Here is a 15102-nt window from a genome sequence, read left to right on the forward strand (position 1 = left end):
ATCAAACCCAGTGCCTCACATGTGCCAGGCAAGCGCTCTACCACTGATAGAGCCCTTAATATACTCTTTCTACCATAAAAAGTGAAATAACCACAACTATTATAATTATGTAAAAAAATGAGGAATAAGAGTAAAGTGCTTGGGGCTTTAGAACATAAACTTTACTGTAATGGTTTTAGCTGCTCAAAGACTTTGGTAATTTTATATTTTTTTAATTTCTGGAATAATAACAATGTTTTAATTATTCAAAGTTATTGAGTATGGGATCTTTATTTTATTGTTTTGTGGAAAGGATATCAGGGATTCAACTCAAGGGCACCCAACCACTGAGCCACATCCCCAGCCCTATTTTGTTTTTTATTTAGAGACAGGGTCTCACTGCGTTGCTTAGCACCTCGCTTTTTGCTAAGGCTGGCTTTGAACTCACAATCCTCCTGGCCTCAGCCTCCCAAACTGTTGGGATTACAAGCGTGCATCACTGGGACCTACTAGCATGGGATCTTTAGACAAGTAAAATGTTACTGTCTACATGTTTAAATTAAATCTATAAAATGCACCTTTTTATTTTCTTGATAATGCTAATCAACCTGTAGCTGTTTTGAGTATGAGTTAGTGGGCAAGAATTCAGAGTTAATGTTGATGTTATAGAATAGTTTCTATAAACATGCTTTTGTGTAACTTTAAGTGTTTTATTCTTAATTTATATTTCAAAATCCTGTTATTTATAGAATTAATTTGTGCAGCTATACTATTTAATTTTCATTTAAGATATTAAAATTGCCAAGGGAAAATAATCTGCCCTAGATTTTGTTTTTCTGTGAACTTCCAGGGTCTTATCTGAAGCTTTTATACTTTCATGTAACCAAAGAGCAGAAGTAAAGTAACACATATTGAGGTAGCAGGAGAGGGATAAGAAATTACATTTTTTACTTTTAATTTAGTAGGTGAATTTTGATAATACTTTTTTCTTGAGATATGTTTAAAAATTGTATGGTTCACAGGTGGAACTCTAATATTTGATGAAGCTGACATTGAACTCCAAGCAGAAAATATTCTAATTACGGACGGTGGTACTCTTCAGGTACATAAGAGAACATGACATACATTTATTGTTAACCTGTTTCCTTTTTAAATACTATATGTAAAATGGATAGTTAATTACACCAACCTCTCCTGAGTTTATCTTTGATTAGGTTTGCTTTATTAATAAAACAATCTTTATCTGGGGAAAAGTTTCCTAGAATATTCTTGCAATTTAATGGGAAGATAATTAGTGTTTTATCAAGGAGCAGAATTTAAAATAGAACAAGAAATATAGCTTTGATATGTGGTTAAAGTCCACCAGAAGTCTCGCATATTTTGCTGACTAGAGACTTTAAAGCTTGTATTTTGAAAGAAAGGTATGAACAGATGAACAACCAATCCTCAAAAAGAGAGGGAAGAGATGGGAAAACAAATTTGTTTTTCATAATGAGAATTGTGGATATGAAGCCAGAAGGGGTGATGCACTCCTGTAATCCCAGCTACTCAGCAGGCTGAAGCAGGAGGATCATAAGTTCACAGCCACAGAATGTGTGTCTTGTTGGGACACAATAGAATTGTATTCAATTTCTCGTCAAGTTTTTTTTTAAGTAAATATTGGGCTTTAATTTTAATTTTCTGAATGAGGCCTGTGAAATCTCTTGCAGATCGGGACAGAAGCATCCCCCTTCCAGCACAAAGCAGTCATTACCTTGCATGGGCACCTGAGATCTCCTGAGCTCCCTGTGTATGGGGCCAAAACACTGGCTGTGCGTGAGGGAGTCCTGGATCTGCATGGTACTGAGGCCCAAGCTAAGTGAAAGCTCCCAAGCTAGTCTGTGTTTAGATATCTTCCTCTGAACTCCACTAACCTCCCCTAGCACAGGCCAGCCTCAAGGCCACTCCTCCCCAGGCACAGCCTTCCTCCAACCCTTTGCCATATGCTTCCTGATGTTTTTTTGTCTTGTTTTGCACTTAGCACAGTGCATGGTGACGGTGTACTTTATTCATTTGTCCATATGGAAAGGCACTAAGACTGGAAACAGAAGATGGATTCCTTACATTTGTATCCAAAAATGGACTCTTTCTAAAGTACATCAATAAATTTATAGTTGAACTTTTTAATAGCTATATTCCAGAAAATTGCCAGCAAGTAAAGATGATTTTGATAGTGTTGAAGGTGCCAGGATAACATTTTATAAAAGATGAATGAAATTTGTCTTTTTTATGTGGAAGTCCTATATATTGCAATAATCTGTTTTTTGTAGATTTAGAATGTCATAAACATAGTACCTTGTTATGATCATAAATGTCCTACATCATGCTAAATATATCCTACTAAAAGTTCTTAGAAGTTTTACATGTATCACTTATCTCTATATTATTGGTTTAAGCAGTCCCTATCAATAATGACAAAGATAACAGTCCATTTTGTTAATATGATTACCCCACATTTATATTGTGCTTATAAAAGGAAGATTGTTATCAGTGGAATACATCATTGCGAGAATATTTTTTCTAATTTCATAGAAACATACATTATTATATACGTGTTACTTTTCTGAAGCAAGCATTCTTCACATTTCTTCACATAGGTATGAAATCCTAAGGTACAATTAACCTTCCTCAAATTCATTTAATCCAAATTAAATTGCATAAATTAAAATGCATAAAATCTCAGTAACATAGAAAGCACATCTGAAGTTTTGCTTGTTGTCTCCAGGTCTGCCTATTTCTGTGGTCTGGACACGTTTGGCTCACACTGCAAAGTCAGGGGAGCGGATTTTGATTTTACAAGAAGCTGTGACATGGAAGGAAGGAGATAAGATTGTAATTGCAAGCACAGGACACAGGTATGAGTTTGATTTAGAAAGCAGATTTTTTTTAAGCTTGTAAAAAATGAATAATTCAAAAAGTCCACACTCTTTGATTTACATTTGAATCCTCTAAAAGAAGCATGAACAGCCTAATACATGTGTGCCAAGTGTGAACATTTGGTTGATGACCAAGTGTGTTGAGTTTTCAGTGACTGAATTTACAATTACAAAAAAAAAGTAAGTACAAATCTAAATGTATAAAATAAATATGAACTAATCATTTTGTTTTCCATAGCTAGGTTCCTATGTAAGATTTCATTTAAAAAAAACATTCTGCTATTGAAAGTCACTTGAAAAATTTGACTTAGAACATTAATTAAATACATTCATGAATGCAAAAATGTAAATGAGTTTCTTTGTTTGAGGTCACCAAAGAATATGGTTGAAAGCAGCTGGTAAGCCCTTTCTTATCTTACAGTATTGGCAGTGGTCCCACAGAGCAAATTTCTTAGCAATGATTGAGTAAAAGGGAAGAAACCATGATAGAAAAAGTGATAATTAAAGTAACCTTTTAGGTGCCTGACATTTTAAAATTGAAACTGCTTTTTAGGTGCCTGACATTTTAAAATTGAAACTGCTTATGACCCTTAATTTATATTACTTACATATTTTTAGTAAACAAGAAATATAAGGAAAAATAATACAGTTCTAAATATATCAGGGAGTGGGGATAAAAATAGCCTTATTTTTGTTTTACTGTTCAAATTATGGATAATATTGAGATTGGATATGGTTATGCTTATCAGGAAGTAAATAGTAATTTATGACAAGAAACCAATATGTTAAGGGCATGACTCAATTTAAAATTGAAATTTGAGATGGCATTTAAAGTTTTCCATTTTCCAAATTAAAAATAGATTTGCAGATGTTAGGAAGAGTTAAATGCATACTTAGCTTTGAAAGTGCCCATTTTTTCTGCCCTTGGAAGAAATTTTAATTACATAATGGCAAAACAAACAAGCAGGAAAATCATAGGGCTTATTAATAGAATAGAAAATCTTCATTTATACCCTTACTCTAAACAGAGTAAGTTTACAGTTTAGCATAGGGCTATTTAATTTTAAGAAACAAGAATTAAGGAGTTTCTTTCCAAATCTAATTCATTGTTCACTATTTCATTGGTAAAGGAAATTTGTAAAGCCAGGTAAAGGTTAAGAAAATAGCTTCTGAAGTCAATCAGCCTGGGCCCATTCCCAGCAATACTACCGTCAACCCTTGGTCATCATATTTCCCTTCTCTGTGCTTCAGTTGAATTGCAATGCTAATAATACATACCCCATAGAATTATTGTAAGCAGTAAGTGAGTTAATATGTGCAAAGCTTTAGAGCAGAACTTGGCTCAAAGTGCTTTATAAGTGAGGTATCACTACAAAGGAAAGAAAGGTGTTTCTAGGTGCATGCACATATAAAAATGCCATTTAGAACTGTCTTTTCTAAAGAAATTGCTGTATCATCTGGATGTGAGAGAATCCAGGAAAGAACAGCCCCTTTCCCCTACCACCTGTGAGATATTGCACTACTAAATCATTCTTTTCTATAAACAGCCTGTAGAGACCTGCCTGTCGCTACCTGTCCTGACCCCTTTCCCCACAATTCCTTCCCTGAATCCTTTGCAATTCTAGGTTTCTCTGATGACCCACTGTCTTAAAAAACAACTGTATTCTGGCATATCCTCTAGCTTCTTTCATTATTATCCTTTTTTTTTCCCAAAAAGATTAGTACACTGCTTAATATTACATTCCCATTTCATCTATTTCATCCTTACTATCCTTTCTCCTCACCCCCCATTTAAACCCCTACATTCATTTTTATCTTTTTAAATATTTATTAGTGCATTATAGCTATATATAATAGTGGGGCTCATTTTGACATATGTATAAATCCATATAACAGAGTTTGTTCAATTTCAATCCCCAGTACTTCATCTTTCCTTCCCCTCCACACTCTCCCTAATCCCCTTCTTCCACTGTATTGATTTTATTTCTATTTTTATGATGAAAGGGAGAAAAGGGAATAAAAAAGGAGATCTCATGAAAATAGAGTACACTTGGGGAATCAAGGGGCATAGAGAATGGGAGGGGAAGGGGAAGAGCTAGGGAATAAAGTTGACCAAATTGTGTTATGTGCATATGTGAATATATCACAATTCATTCCAATTTTGTATACAATTATAATGTACCAATACCACATTTTTTAGTTACAAAACTTTGTAGTATATTTGAAATAAGATATTGTGATACCTCCAGCCTTGTTCTTTTTGCCAAGATTCCTTTAATAATTTGAAGTTCCATTTAAATTTTAGGATTAGTGTTCTAATTCTGTGAGGATTGACATTAGAATTTTGACAAGGATTGCATCAAATCCATAGATGACTTTAAGTAGTATGGACTAAGTCTATTTATTTATTTTTTTTGGTACTAATTTTTCACTGAGGGGTGCTCTACCACTGAACAACACTCTCAGTCCTTTTTATATTTTTTATTTTTTAAATTAAATTATTTATTTATTTAAATTTGTTATACATGATGACAGAATGCAATTCATTTCATATTACACATATAGAGCCCAATTTTTCAAGTCACCGATTGTACACAAAGTATTTTAACACCATTCGTGTCTTCATACATGTACTTAGGGTAATGATGTCTAACTCATTCCGCCATCATTCCTACCCACTTGCCCCTTCCTTTCCCCTCCCTCCCCTTTGCCCATTCCTCCCATGCCCCCGTCCCCCATCACCATTATGTAAACCCCTACATTCTAATATTTTTCTTCACAAAACCATTCCCAGAATTACCATCCTTCACTTTTTGCACATCACATATTCTTTTGGTTCTGCCCTTGAAATGTCTCTTCTATCAGCTTTTCCTTCTCTGGGTTTAAATTAGACCCTCAGTCCTTTATATCCGAAATATGATGGCATTGTTCTATTTAGGCTCCACTCCACTTTTCCCCACACAAATCCATTATGCATTAATTTGTTCAACCACTAGAAAACTGTTGCTGTTACTGAGTTTTGACATGTATTTTACAAAGTGCTCAGCATACAAAATGGTTCAGGGTCCTTGCCTAGAAGAGCAGCCAGATTGGTGGAAGGGACAGAGAAATAGGTACTTTATAATTATAGACTACATACAGTGTGGTTATTCTGAGGGCAACAGGGCATTATGCAAAGTGCACTGGGAATCCAGAAGGATTGGGAAAGTTGAGAGACTTGACTTCTCATCTATTTCACACGTGGCACTATCATTCAAACTTGTATTTAAAGAATGGAAAGCATTTGCAAGGGAGAAAAGGGTCAAAAGAGAATTTCAGGAAGACATAAGAAACTCCCTTAAGCTTACCTCTGTTAACAGCACTGATCTTTAGTAGATAATTTCCAATCAGAAGTTAACAGACTCATCTTAAAACCAGGGGCACTTTCTACTTGGTATCCCTAGTACTTAACTATATACCTAGACAATAAATATTTGTTGAGCAGTTAAATATATGAATAGGTACATTATGGAATTTGCAAGTCCTTTTTACTATAGCTGGAATTTGGGGTGCTGCAGTCTGGCTGGGCACAATTCAGGAGCCACTTGTCAAAAGAAATGAACTTTATTTTTAGAACACAAACACCAAACCACACAGCTCCTCAGGAAAAACCTTCAGAGCCCAACTGCCACCAACGGCTTCCCACAAGCCTCTCAACCTCCCCCACTCCTCCTGCTCTTGAGGCTGAGTGGCTGGGTGCGTGGGCAGAGCCAAAAAAAGTCCCCCAATGAGCAGCTCCGTGGTCTGAAAGGGCGGGGAAACAGCCCAATGAGCATCACCTCAGAGGAGCCAATCAGTTGGCAGCTAGAAGTTTGCTGGGGCCCCTTCGGCTGTGGCTCTCAACATGGGGCATATTGGAGAAATGGTAGAAATAAATTTCAACTCAATGTTTTCTTTTCTTTGCTCAGGAATATCCAATGACTTTTCTTTGTAAGGGTTTCTCAGCTTTGGTGATTTGCATTTTGTACTAGATAATCTTTGTTGTAGGGACCAACCCATAGATTATAGGATCTTAGAAACCTCCCTGGCCTCTACCCACCAACAATGACAGCCAACAATGTCTCCATTGTTAGAGTATAAAAAACCCTCAATTGAGAAGTTCTGAGGATGATCCTAAAGTTATGAATGAATAGTTCTTTTGAATTATTTTTAAAATTGAATACAGTTTTATGAATAAGTCTACCACTTCAAAGTATTTTTATTCAATTATTCTAAAAAAAAAGTAAAATACTGTATTCAAATTTTTCTTCAGAATATTTCACAATGTAAAAAAATTTCTGTATTTTATAAATGAAATATTCAAAATGGCATCAAGTGAATATGTCAAATCAATATATTATGCTGATTTATAATACGTATGAAATTTAAAAAAAAATGTTTTACAGACACAGTCAACGAGAGAATGAAGAAAGAACCATCGAATCTGTATCTACTGATGGCAAAAACATAACACTAACTAATCCACTGAATTACACACACTTAGGAATCACTGTCACACTCCCTGATGGAACTCTGTTTGAAGCAAGGGCAGAAGTTGGAATTCTTACAAGAAATATCTTAGTAAGAGGATCTGATAATATAGAGTGGAATAACAAAATCCCAGCATGTCCCGATGGGTTTGACACAGGTAATTTTAGCAGTTATCAGGTAATTTTAGTATCTGGTATAATCATGATGCATATTTTCAAAATTTAATTGTCTTATATTGAAATGCCATATTTTAGTTTCACCTTGTAAATCTGCCTGTGACTTTCATGGAAGTTTTGAAGACCTAGTAGTATTTTTAAGTAACATTATGAAAGTATTTGCAATATATTGAATAAAAATGGTTATTGTTGACACCAGTGGGAGAAATGAGTGCACTTGGATTCTGTTGATAAAGTCTCTATTTTTATGATCCCTTTTATGTTTAGATTAGACCTTGATAATTATGGATTTGAATATCATAAAAAATTGTCCTTTAAATTTACCTAAATGTATAAAACTACATTTGATGATAATCTGTTTAGCAAATATTTGATTTAGCAATGCTTTCCCTCTTTTCAAACATGTATTCCATGAGGGCAGTGTATGCCCACTCGACCCAGCCAATCAGCCTCAAGAGCAGGAGGAGTGGGGGAGGTTGAGAGGCTTGTGGGAAGCCGGTGGTGGCAGTTGGGCTCTGAAGGTTTTTCCTGAGGAGCTGTGTGGTTTGATGTGTGTGTTCTAAAAATAAAGTTCGTTTCTTTTGACAAGTGGCTCCTGAATTGTGCCCAGCCAGACTGTGGCATTTGGTGGCCTGTACGGGGAACGAACCTGCAACCTTGGCATATACAAATTGCAGATACAGCTTGGATAGTAACCTTTTCTTCAATGAGATGTATAAATAAAACTCATTAGATTTGACACAAACAGCCTATGTTCTGACTTCATTTCATCTGCTTCAAGTCTCACAAAGTACATGAAATCAAGTTTCAAACTATTAAAGATAATACCTCCTATCTTGTCCACTCACTATAATTTTAAGAATTAAAATTATATTCTAATGTTATATAAAATTGCATTAATTTTGCTAATCCCTAGTTTGGAGAAAAACTTCAGAAATAATAAAACAAAATACCTTTATCAGGATTCACTCAACCATTGAAATATTTCTTTAGCTTCTTCTCTAACAAATGCTTCAGTAAGTATTCTGGGGCATGCAAAGGGGACAAGATAGGGTACTTATCCTTTGTACCATCTAGAAGAGGATATGAAGTGAATGCATGTATTTATGTTACAGAATAAGGTTGCAATGATATTGAATGAAAAGATGCAATTAGGTATGGAGGAAAATATTTCTTTATATAATAAAAGAAGATTGCAACATGGTCTTTTAAGATTCTCTTAAAATATTTTTAAAGGTGAATTTGCTACACAAACATGCCTCCAAGGAAAATTTGGAGAAGAAATAGGAAGTGATGAGTTTGGAGGCTGCATTATGTTTCATGCTCCTTTACCTGATTCTAACATGGTAACCGGAAGAATAGAATATGTGGAGGTAAGAAGCATTATCGTTAAATCACAGTGGCTTAACTAAAGTTATCTGTATAATGAAAATGTATTAATTTCCTCCTGTTTGATATACTCTGCTTATAATCTGACAGGAAAGACAGATAAAGAAGGGAAGGTGAGAATGAGGGAGGGAAGAAATTATAGCAAAATCCATAACCCGTCCTGGGCACACCTAGACCTCATTAATGATGACAAATCAATGCCTCCATTTCATGATACTCTCCCCTAAGATATGTTACACACATGTAACATCTGAGATATGAACTGACTGAGGTTTCCAGGGTCAATTTATATAGTAAATATTAGCAATGGTTATTTTTCTATTTTTAGATGGGGAATGAAAATAAATAGATGATCTAATATTTTCTTTCCTTATTCCATGAGTTTATATTAAACACACACACAAATTCACACATTCATACATTTGGCCATCCTTAGTATTAGACCTATTCTAGAGTCATACCAACTTGGCTTTGAATGGAGTGGAGCTTTGTGACTGTGATCAAGATGCACAACCTTTTAAAGAAACTTCAGTTTCTTCATCTTCAAAATGAAGTTTAGTGACCAGACTCAACTTTGTAGTATTGTGACAAAGACTGTGATTTTGCATGTAAAAACACTTAATATAATATTAGGTACATGGCGAACATTCCGAAGTTTTTCTTATTATTGTATAATAACCAAAGTAAAGAAAGCAAAAGATCTTTTAAGAGATTTCCTTTTGCAAAACACAATTTGTATTAGACAGAAGTAAAAAGTGAAAGCCAAAGATGGCTTTTGTTCATTTATTCATTCATTTTCTCACAAGTATGGTCTTTTATACATTGTCTAAAATAAGCTGGATTGGGAATAAAATAACATTTTCAAACAATAAATAATATGGAAGATATTAATGTATTAGTAATTAATTTGTAATTTTGAACCAAGGAAAAAAGAGCAGGGCAAACTGTGAGTCTATGTAGATTAATAACTGTGATTTCTGGGCTTGACAGGTATTCCATGCTGGCCAGGCTTTCCGGTTGGGGCGATATCCAATACATTGGCACCTACTTGGAGATTTACAGTTTAAATCTTATGTAAGAGGTTGTGCAATTCACCAAACCTATAATAGAGCTGTTACCATCCATAACACACATCATCTTCTGGTTGAGAGGAATATTATATATGATATCAAGGGAGGAGCATTTTTTATAGAAGATGGTATTGAACATGGCAACATTCTGCAATATAACTTGGCAGTATTTGTTCAGCAAAGTACTAGTCTTCTGAATGATGATGTGACCCCAGCTGCATTTTGGGTAACCAACCCAAACAACACCATACGACACAATGCAGCTGCTGGTGGTACTCATTTTGGCTTTTGGTACAGAATGAATGACCACCCTGATGGACCATCTTATGACCAGAATATTTGCCAAAAAAGAGTTCCTCTTGGAGAATTCTTTAATAATACTGTTCATTCTCAAGGTTGGTTTGGACTGTGGATCTTTGAGGAATATTTCCCCATGCAGACGGGATCTTGTACTTCTTCAGTGCCAGTGCCTGCAATTTTTAATTCACTTACTACATGGAATTGTCAAAAAGGAGCTGAATGGGTTAACGGAGGTGCCCTGCAGTTTCATAACTTTGTGATGGTAAACAATTATGAGGCTGGAATTGAGACCAAGAGGATCCTGGCTCCCTATATTGGAGGGTGGGGTGAAACTAATGGAGCAGTGATTAAAAGTGCCAAAATTGTTGGTCATCTTGATGAACTGGGAATGGGGTCTGCATTTTGCACATCAAAGGGCCTAGTGCTCCCATTTAGTGAAGGCTTGACTGTATCGTCATTACATTTTATGAACTTTGACCGTCCCAATTGTGTAGCTTTGGGAGTGACATCCATCACTGGTGTTTGTAATGACAGATGTGGAGGTTGGAGTGCAAAATTTGTTGACATTCAGTATTTTTACACACCTAATAAGGCTGGCTTTCGATGGGAACATGAGGCAGTACTGATTGATGTTGACGGTTCGCTTACAGGTAACACTATTTTTCAATTTATGATTCGAATACATTGAAAATATATTTGTGTTAATAGAGGTGATTTGTTGCAGCATATTCATCAGCATTATAGACCTTACCCAGCACCAAACTTTAATAATGTTTTAATAGATAGAGTTTAACATCTGACACAGATGAGACATTCTTTTCTGGAACAGCATCAAACTGTCAGAGCCAGCTTCCAAAAGTGTCTTTTTTCTATCACATTTGCACTTTGATTTTATATTAATAATAAATTTTGAGCAATGTATATGGGAACATTGACCACAAAAGGAAGATATTCCAGTTTTAGAACTCTTCCATTTTATATTCAATTGTACAGATATGAAATTATTTTCATGACCACCCAAATTCTACAGCCAGTCATGCCCCAGAGACATACCTCCCAGGTTTATTTGTGTAAGCAATGTAGATAGAATGGATATACCCTTGCTAGAATACTTTTAAAGAATAGGAGTGACAAGCCTGCTATTAACTCTTTTTTTCTCAATTTAAATTCTCAATTTTGTTTTGTTCAAATAATATATTTAGAAAATTCAATATATATTGTAGGTTAATTTTTTTTAGCATTTGAAGACCAGGGTATGTCACAGTTTCTGCACATATTCATGGTTTCTAGAATTTAGTGGCTGTAAATTTTTAGAGATAAAAGACTTGTCTAAATAAAACTGTGTGTGTGTGTGTGTGTGTGTGTGTGTGTGTGTGTGTTACTGAATAAGACTTTTTAGGAGTATGTCACTTGACAGGTAAACTTAGAGATGTTTATAATTATTTTTGAAAGACAAAAGAACATTCATCTCAGTATTTAGATGGACTGAGAACTATTGTGGATAATATCTGTCTCCTAATTGTTGTGGCTTTTAAGAGGGAGAACATTTGGATGCTTCTGACATATCAATCTTTGTGTAATGCTTATTGATTTACTTAATTCTGCTTAATATTTAATGTTAGTTGGCAGTTTATCAGTTAAGAGTATAGAATCTATAGTCATTCTGCCTGAATTTGATCCTTTTGTGTGTCTTAACAAAGTTATTTGTTGCACTCCTCATCTTTCATTGTGACTTTCACATATGCTTCAGATCCTGTGTTTTAATACATTTACAGTAAGGCCCACTGCAGAACCTCTGTATGAGGTCTCCTTGCCTCATGCAAACAGAATAATTTTACCAAGACTTTTAGATTTTATTTATAATAGTATAGATCACAGTACCTGTACACCACATACCAGTTTTCTAACATGAATTAGAAATCATGCTCCTTCTGTTTTCTTTTCCAGGACACAAAGGGTACACGGTCATCCCACATAGCTCATTGCTAGACCCTTCACATTGCATTCAGGAAGACCAGTGGAGCATCGGATTCCCTGGATCTGTTTGTGATGCTTCAGTCAGCTTCCACCGTTTAGCATTCAACAAACCTTCCCCAGTATCTCTACTTGAAAAGGATGTGGTTCTTTCAGACTCTTTTGGTATGTGGATTATATAAGTTTAAACCACTGATTTGAGTATGTTTTCCTAAATATCTGTCATCGTCTTCTTGAGTTGTTACTTGTTGTTTTGGAACATTGCAAAAAAGCATAATATGTATATCAGAGTTCAGGCAGGAAACAAGCAACACACTCAGTGAGTGTTTGAGAAGCCTTGAATAAATGCATGGACTAGCAAATGTTTGGTTGATCAAGAAGCCTCCGGAAAATATTATGACAGAGAGCATAGAAGTTGGCATAGCCCTTGGAGCAACACTTTAAAAGTATACCACCACTAAAGACAAATATTTATTATGCTTGATGATTAAGATGGAATTGGAGAGCATTTGCTAGGTCAATAGCTGCATACCAAGTGCCAGGTGCTGTCAATTTACTGATTTCTACTAATATAGATACTACACAATGGAACAATGAATATGTTTAACATTATTACCAACTAGGTTATAATAATTTGCAATCCTTATCCATCATCCATGTGATATATTCACTAGTCAAAAAGAAAAAAATTAATGGGTATGAGGTGGCAATCTTGATTTTCATCTCTCTCAAGTCTTTGATTATTATATTAATCTCTGTACTTTCCTCTCAAGGATTTAGAACTACTTCAGTTTATTATTGTGTTTGTCAGTTTTTTATGACCATCACAGCTTTTCAAGGTTTCAGTTCATGGTCAGTTGGCCTCATTACTTTTGGGCCAATGGTGAAACAGCATATCATTGAAGGAAGTGTTTGGTGGGGCAAACTGCTCACCTCATGGCCAGAATGCAAAAGAAAGAAAGAAGAGCCTGGGGTTATAGGACACCAAGAGAGCAGGAAGTCTCCTTTAGATGGGGGAGGAGTGGATATTTGCTGAATTATCATAGTTCGTATTTTTTTTCTAGGATTTTGGTATTTCTGGGATTTTTGGTATTTTAGTGCCTCTGTTCAAGATTCTTATAAAACTAACACCAATTCATAAGCCTAATAATTTTGTTTTCCCTTGATAATGGATTTTTTTCTGTATTCTTAAAAGAAAATGAATTACAGTTTATTTTGTAAACTTTTTCCTAAATTATTAAGGTAAAAGTTGTTCATTTTACATAAAATCCAATGAAAGACAAAAAGAGGGAAAAAAGGGGGGCAATTAATCAAAAAACTTTTCTTTGTAGTGTAAGAGATCTTTTCAGATATTCTACTGAAATTGTCAGGCAATCTCTCATGCCAAAAGCATTACTGCACTATATAGATTTTCCCATTACTGTAGTTTAAGTTCAAATTTTCTCAATTATAAAATGTATATGTCATACTCACTGTTAAGTGATAGACTTTTAAAAAGTGATACTTTTAGTCTTATTGCTTAAGATTTCTAAATTGAAACTTAATTGAGGCCAAGTAGAAGTATTTGCTACCAAAAATTAGTCTTTGTTGTATAAGTTTTTGTGAATTCAACAGACACAGGAGACAAATAGAGAATCCGTGTATATTTGTATACACTGTAAATCCAGAATTCTGAAGAATTAAGCTGTTAATAGAAATGAAATTATGAAAACTGAGAAATTATACCCCATTTGATTCAAATGTATGATATGTCATGAGCAACTAATAAAAAAAAGAAATGAAATTATGTTTAGGTCAATGATATTTAAAGAATTATATTAAGTGTGGATCTCTTATGATTTTGCACTTTTGGCGTCCTGTAGGCTTCTAGGATATGGGATTCTGTTTCATTCTTCAAGTCTGGGAAGTTTTCTCGTATTATTTCATTGAATAGATTGTTCATTCCTCTGGTTTGGAGCTCTGTGCCCTCCTGTATCCCAATGACTCTTAAGTTTGGTCTTTTAATGTTATCCCATATTTCTTGAATGTTCTGCTCATGGTTTCTTAGCAGTCTTGCTGAACTGTCTATGTTCTTCTCAAGTTGAAATACTTTGTCTTCATTGTCTGATGTTCTATCTTCTAAGTGATCTATTCTGCTGGTAGTATTGTCAATTGAGGTTTTAATTTGGTTTATTGCTTCCTGCATTTCTAGGATTTCTATTTGTTTGTTTTTTATTACTTCTAACTCCCTGTGAAATTGATCTTTTACTTCCTGGATTTGTTTCTGTAGTTCCTTGTCAATGTGATCTTTTATTGTCTGATTTTGCTGTCTCATGTCTTCCTTGAGAGTCCAGATCATCTGAAGCATGTATATCCTGAACTCTTTATCTGACATCACACAATTACATATAAGAGGAAAGGAGGAGTAGGAGAAAAATTATATAAGTGGAAGAAACGATTTATAGTAGAGGGGATGGAGAGAGAGAAGGGGAGGGGAGGGGAGGGGAGGGGAGGGGGGACAGTGGAGAATGGGATAGACAGCAGAATACATCAGTCACTAGAAAGGCAATTTGTAAATCAATGGAAATGTAACTGATGTGACACAGCAATCTGTATACGGGGTAAAATTGGGAGTTCATAACCCACTTGAATCAATCTGTGAAATATGGTATATTAAGAACTATGTAATGTTTTGAACAACCAACAATAAAATAATTTAAAAAAAAGAATTATATTAATACATTTAAGTACTTTTTGTCCTAGTATTATTTATAATTGTCATCGTGTTTTAATCATATCTTTCCCTAAGGA

At 34.8% G+C, this 15102-nt stretch overlaps 1 protein-coding gene across 1 annotated transcript in view; it reads left to right on the forward strand.

The window, feature by feature from the left end:
* Positions 1–15102, forward strand: part of PKHD1L1 (PKHD1 like 1) — a 141818-nt gene that overhangs the window by 77358 nt on the left and 49358 nt on the right. Inside the window, exons 44-50 of the mRNA XM_081266473.1 lie at positions 1002–1081; positions 1689–1818; positions 2744–2873; positions 7319–7560; positions 8816–8952; positions 9959–10988; positions 12286–12477. Coding sequence (XP_081122599.1) covers positions 1002–1081; positions 1689–1818; positions 2744–2873; positions 7319–7560; positions 8816–8952; positions 9959–10988; positions 12286–12477 — 1941 coding nt within the window. The remainder of the gene's footprint in view (positions 1–1001; positions 1082–1688; positions 1819–2743; positions 2874–7318; positions 7561–8815; positions 8953–9958; positions 10989–12285; positions 12478–15102) is intronic.

Source organism: Spermophilus citellus (genome assembly GCF_964194105.1).
Source record: "Spermophilus citellus genome assembly, chromosome: 14".
In the NCBI taxonomy this organism is placed as follows: domain Eukaryota; kingdom Metazoa; phylum Chordata; class Mammalia; order Rodentia; family Sciuridae; genus Spermophilus; species Spermophilus citellus.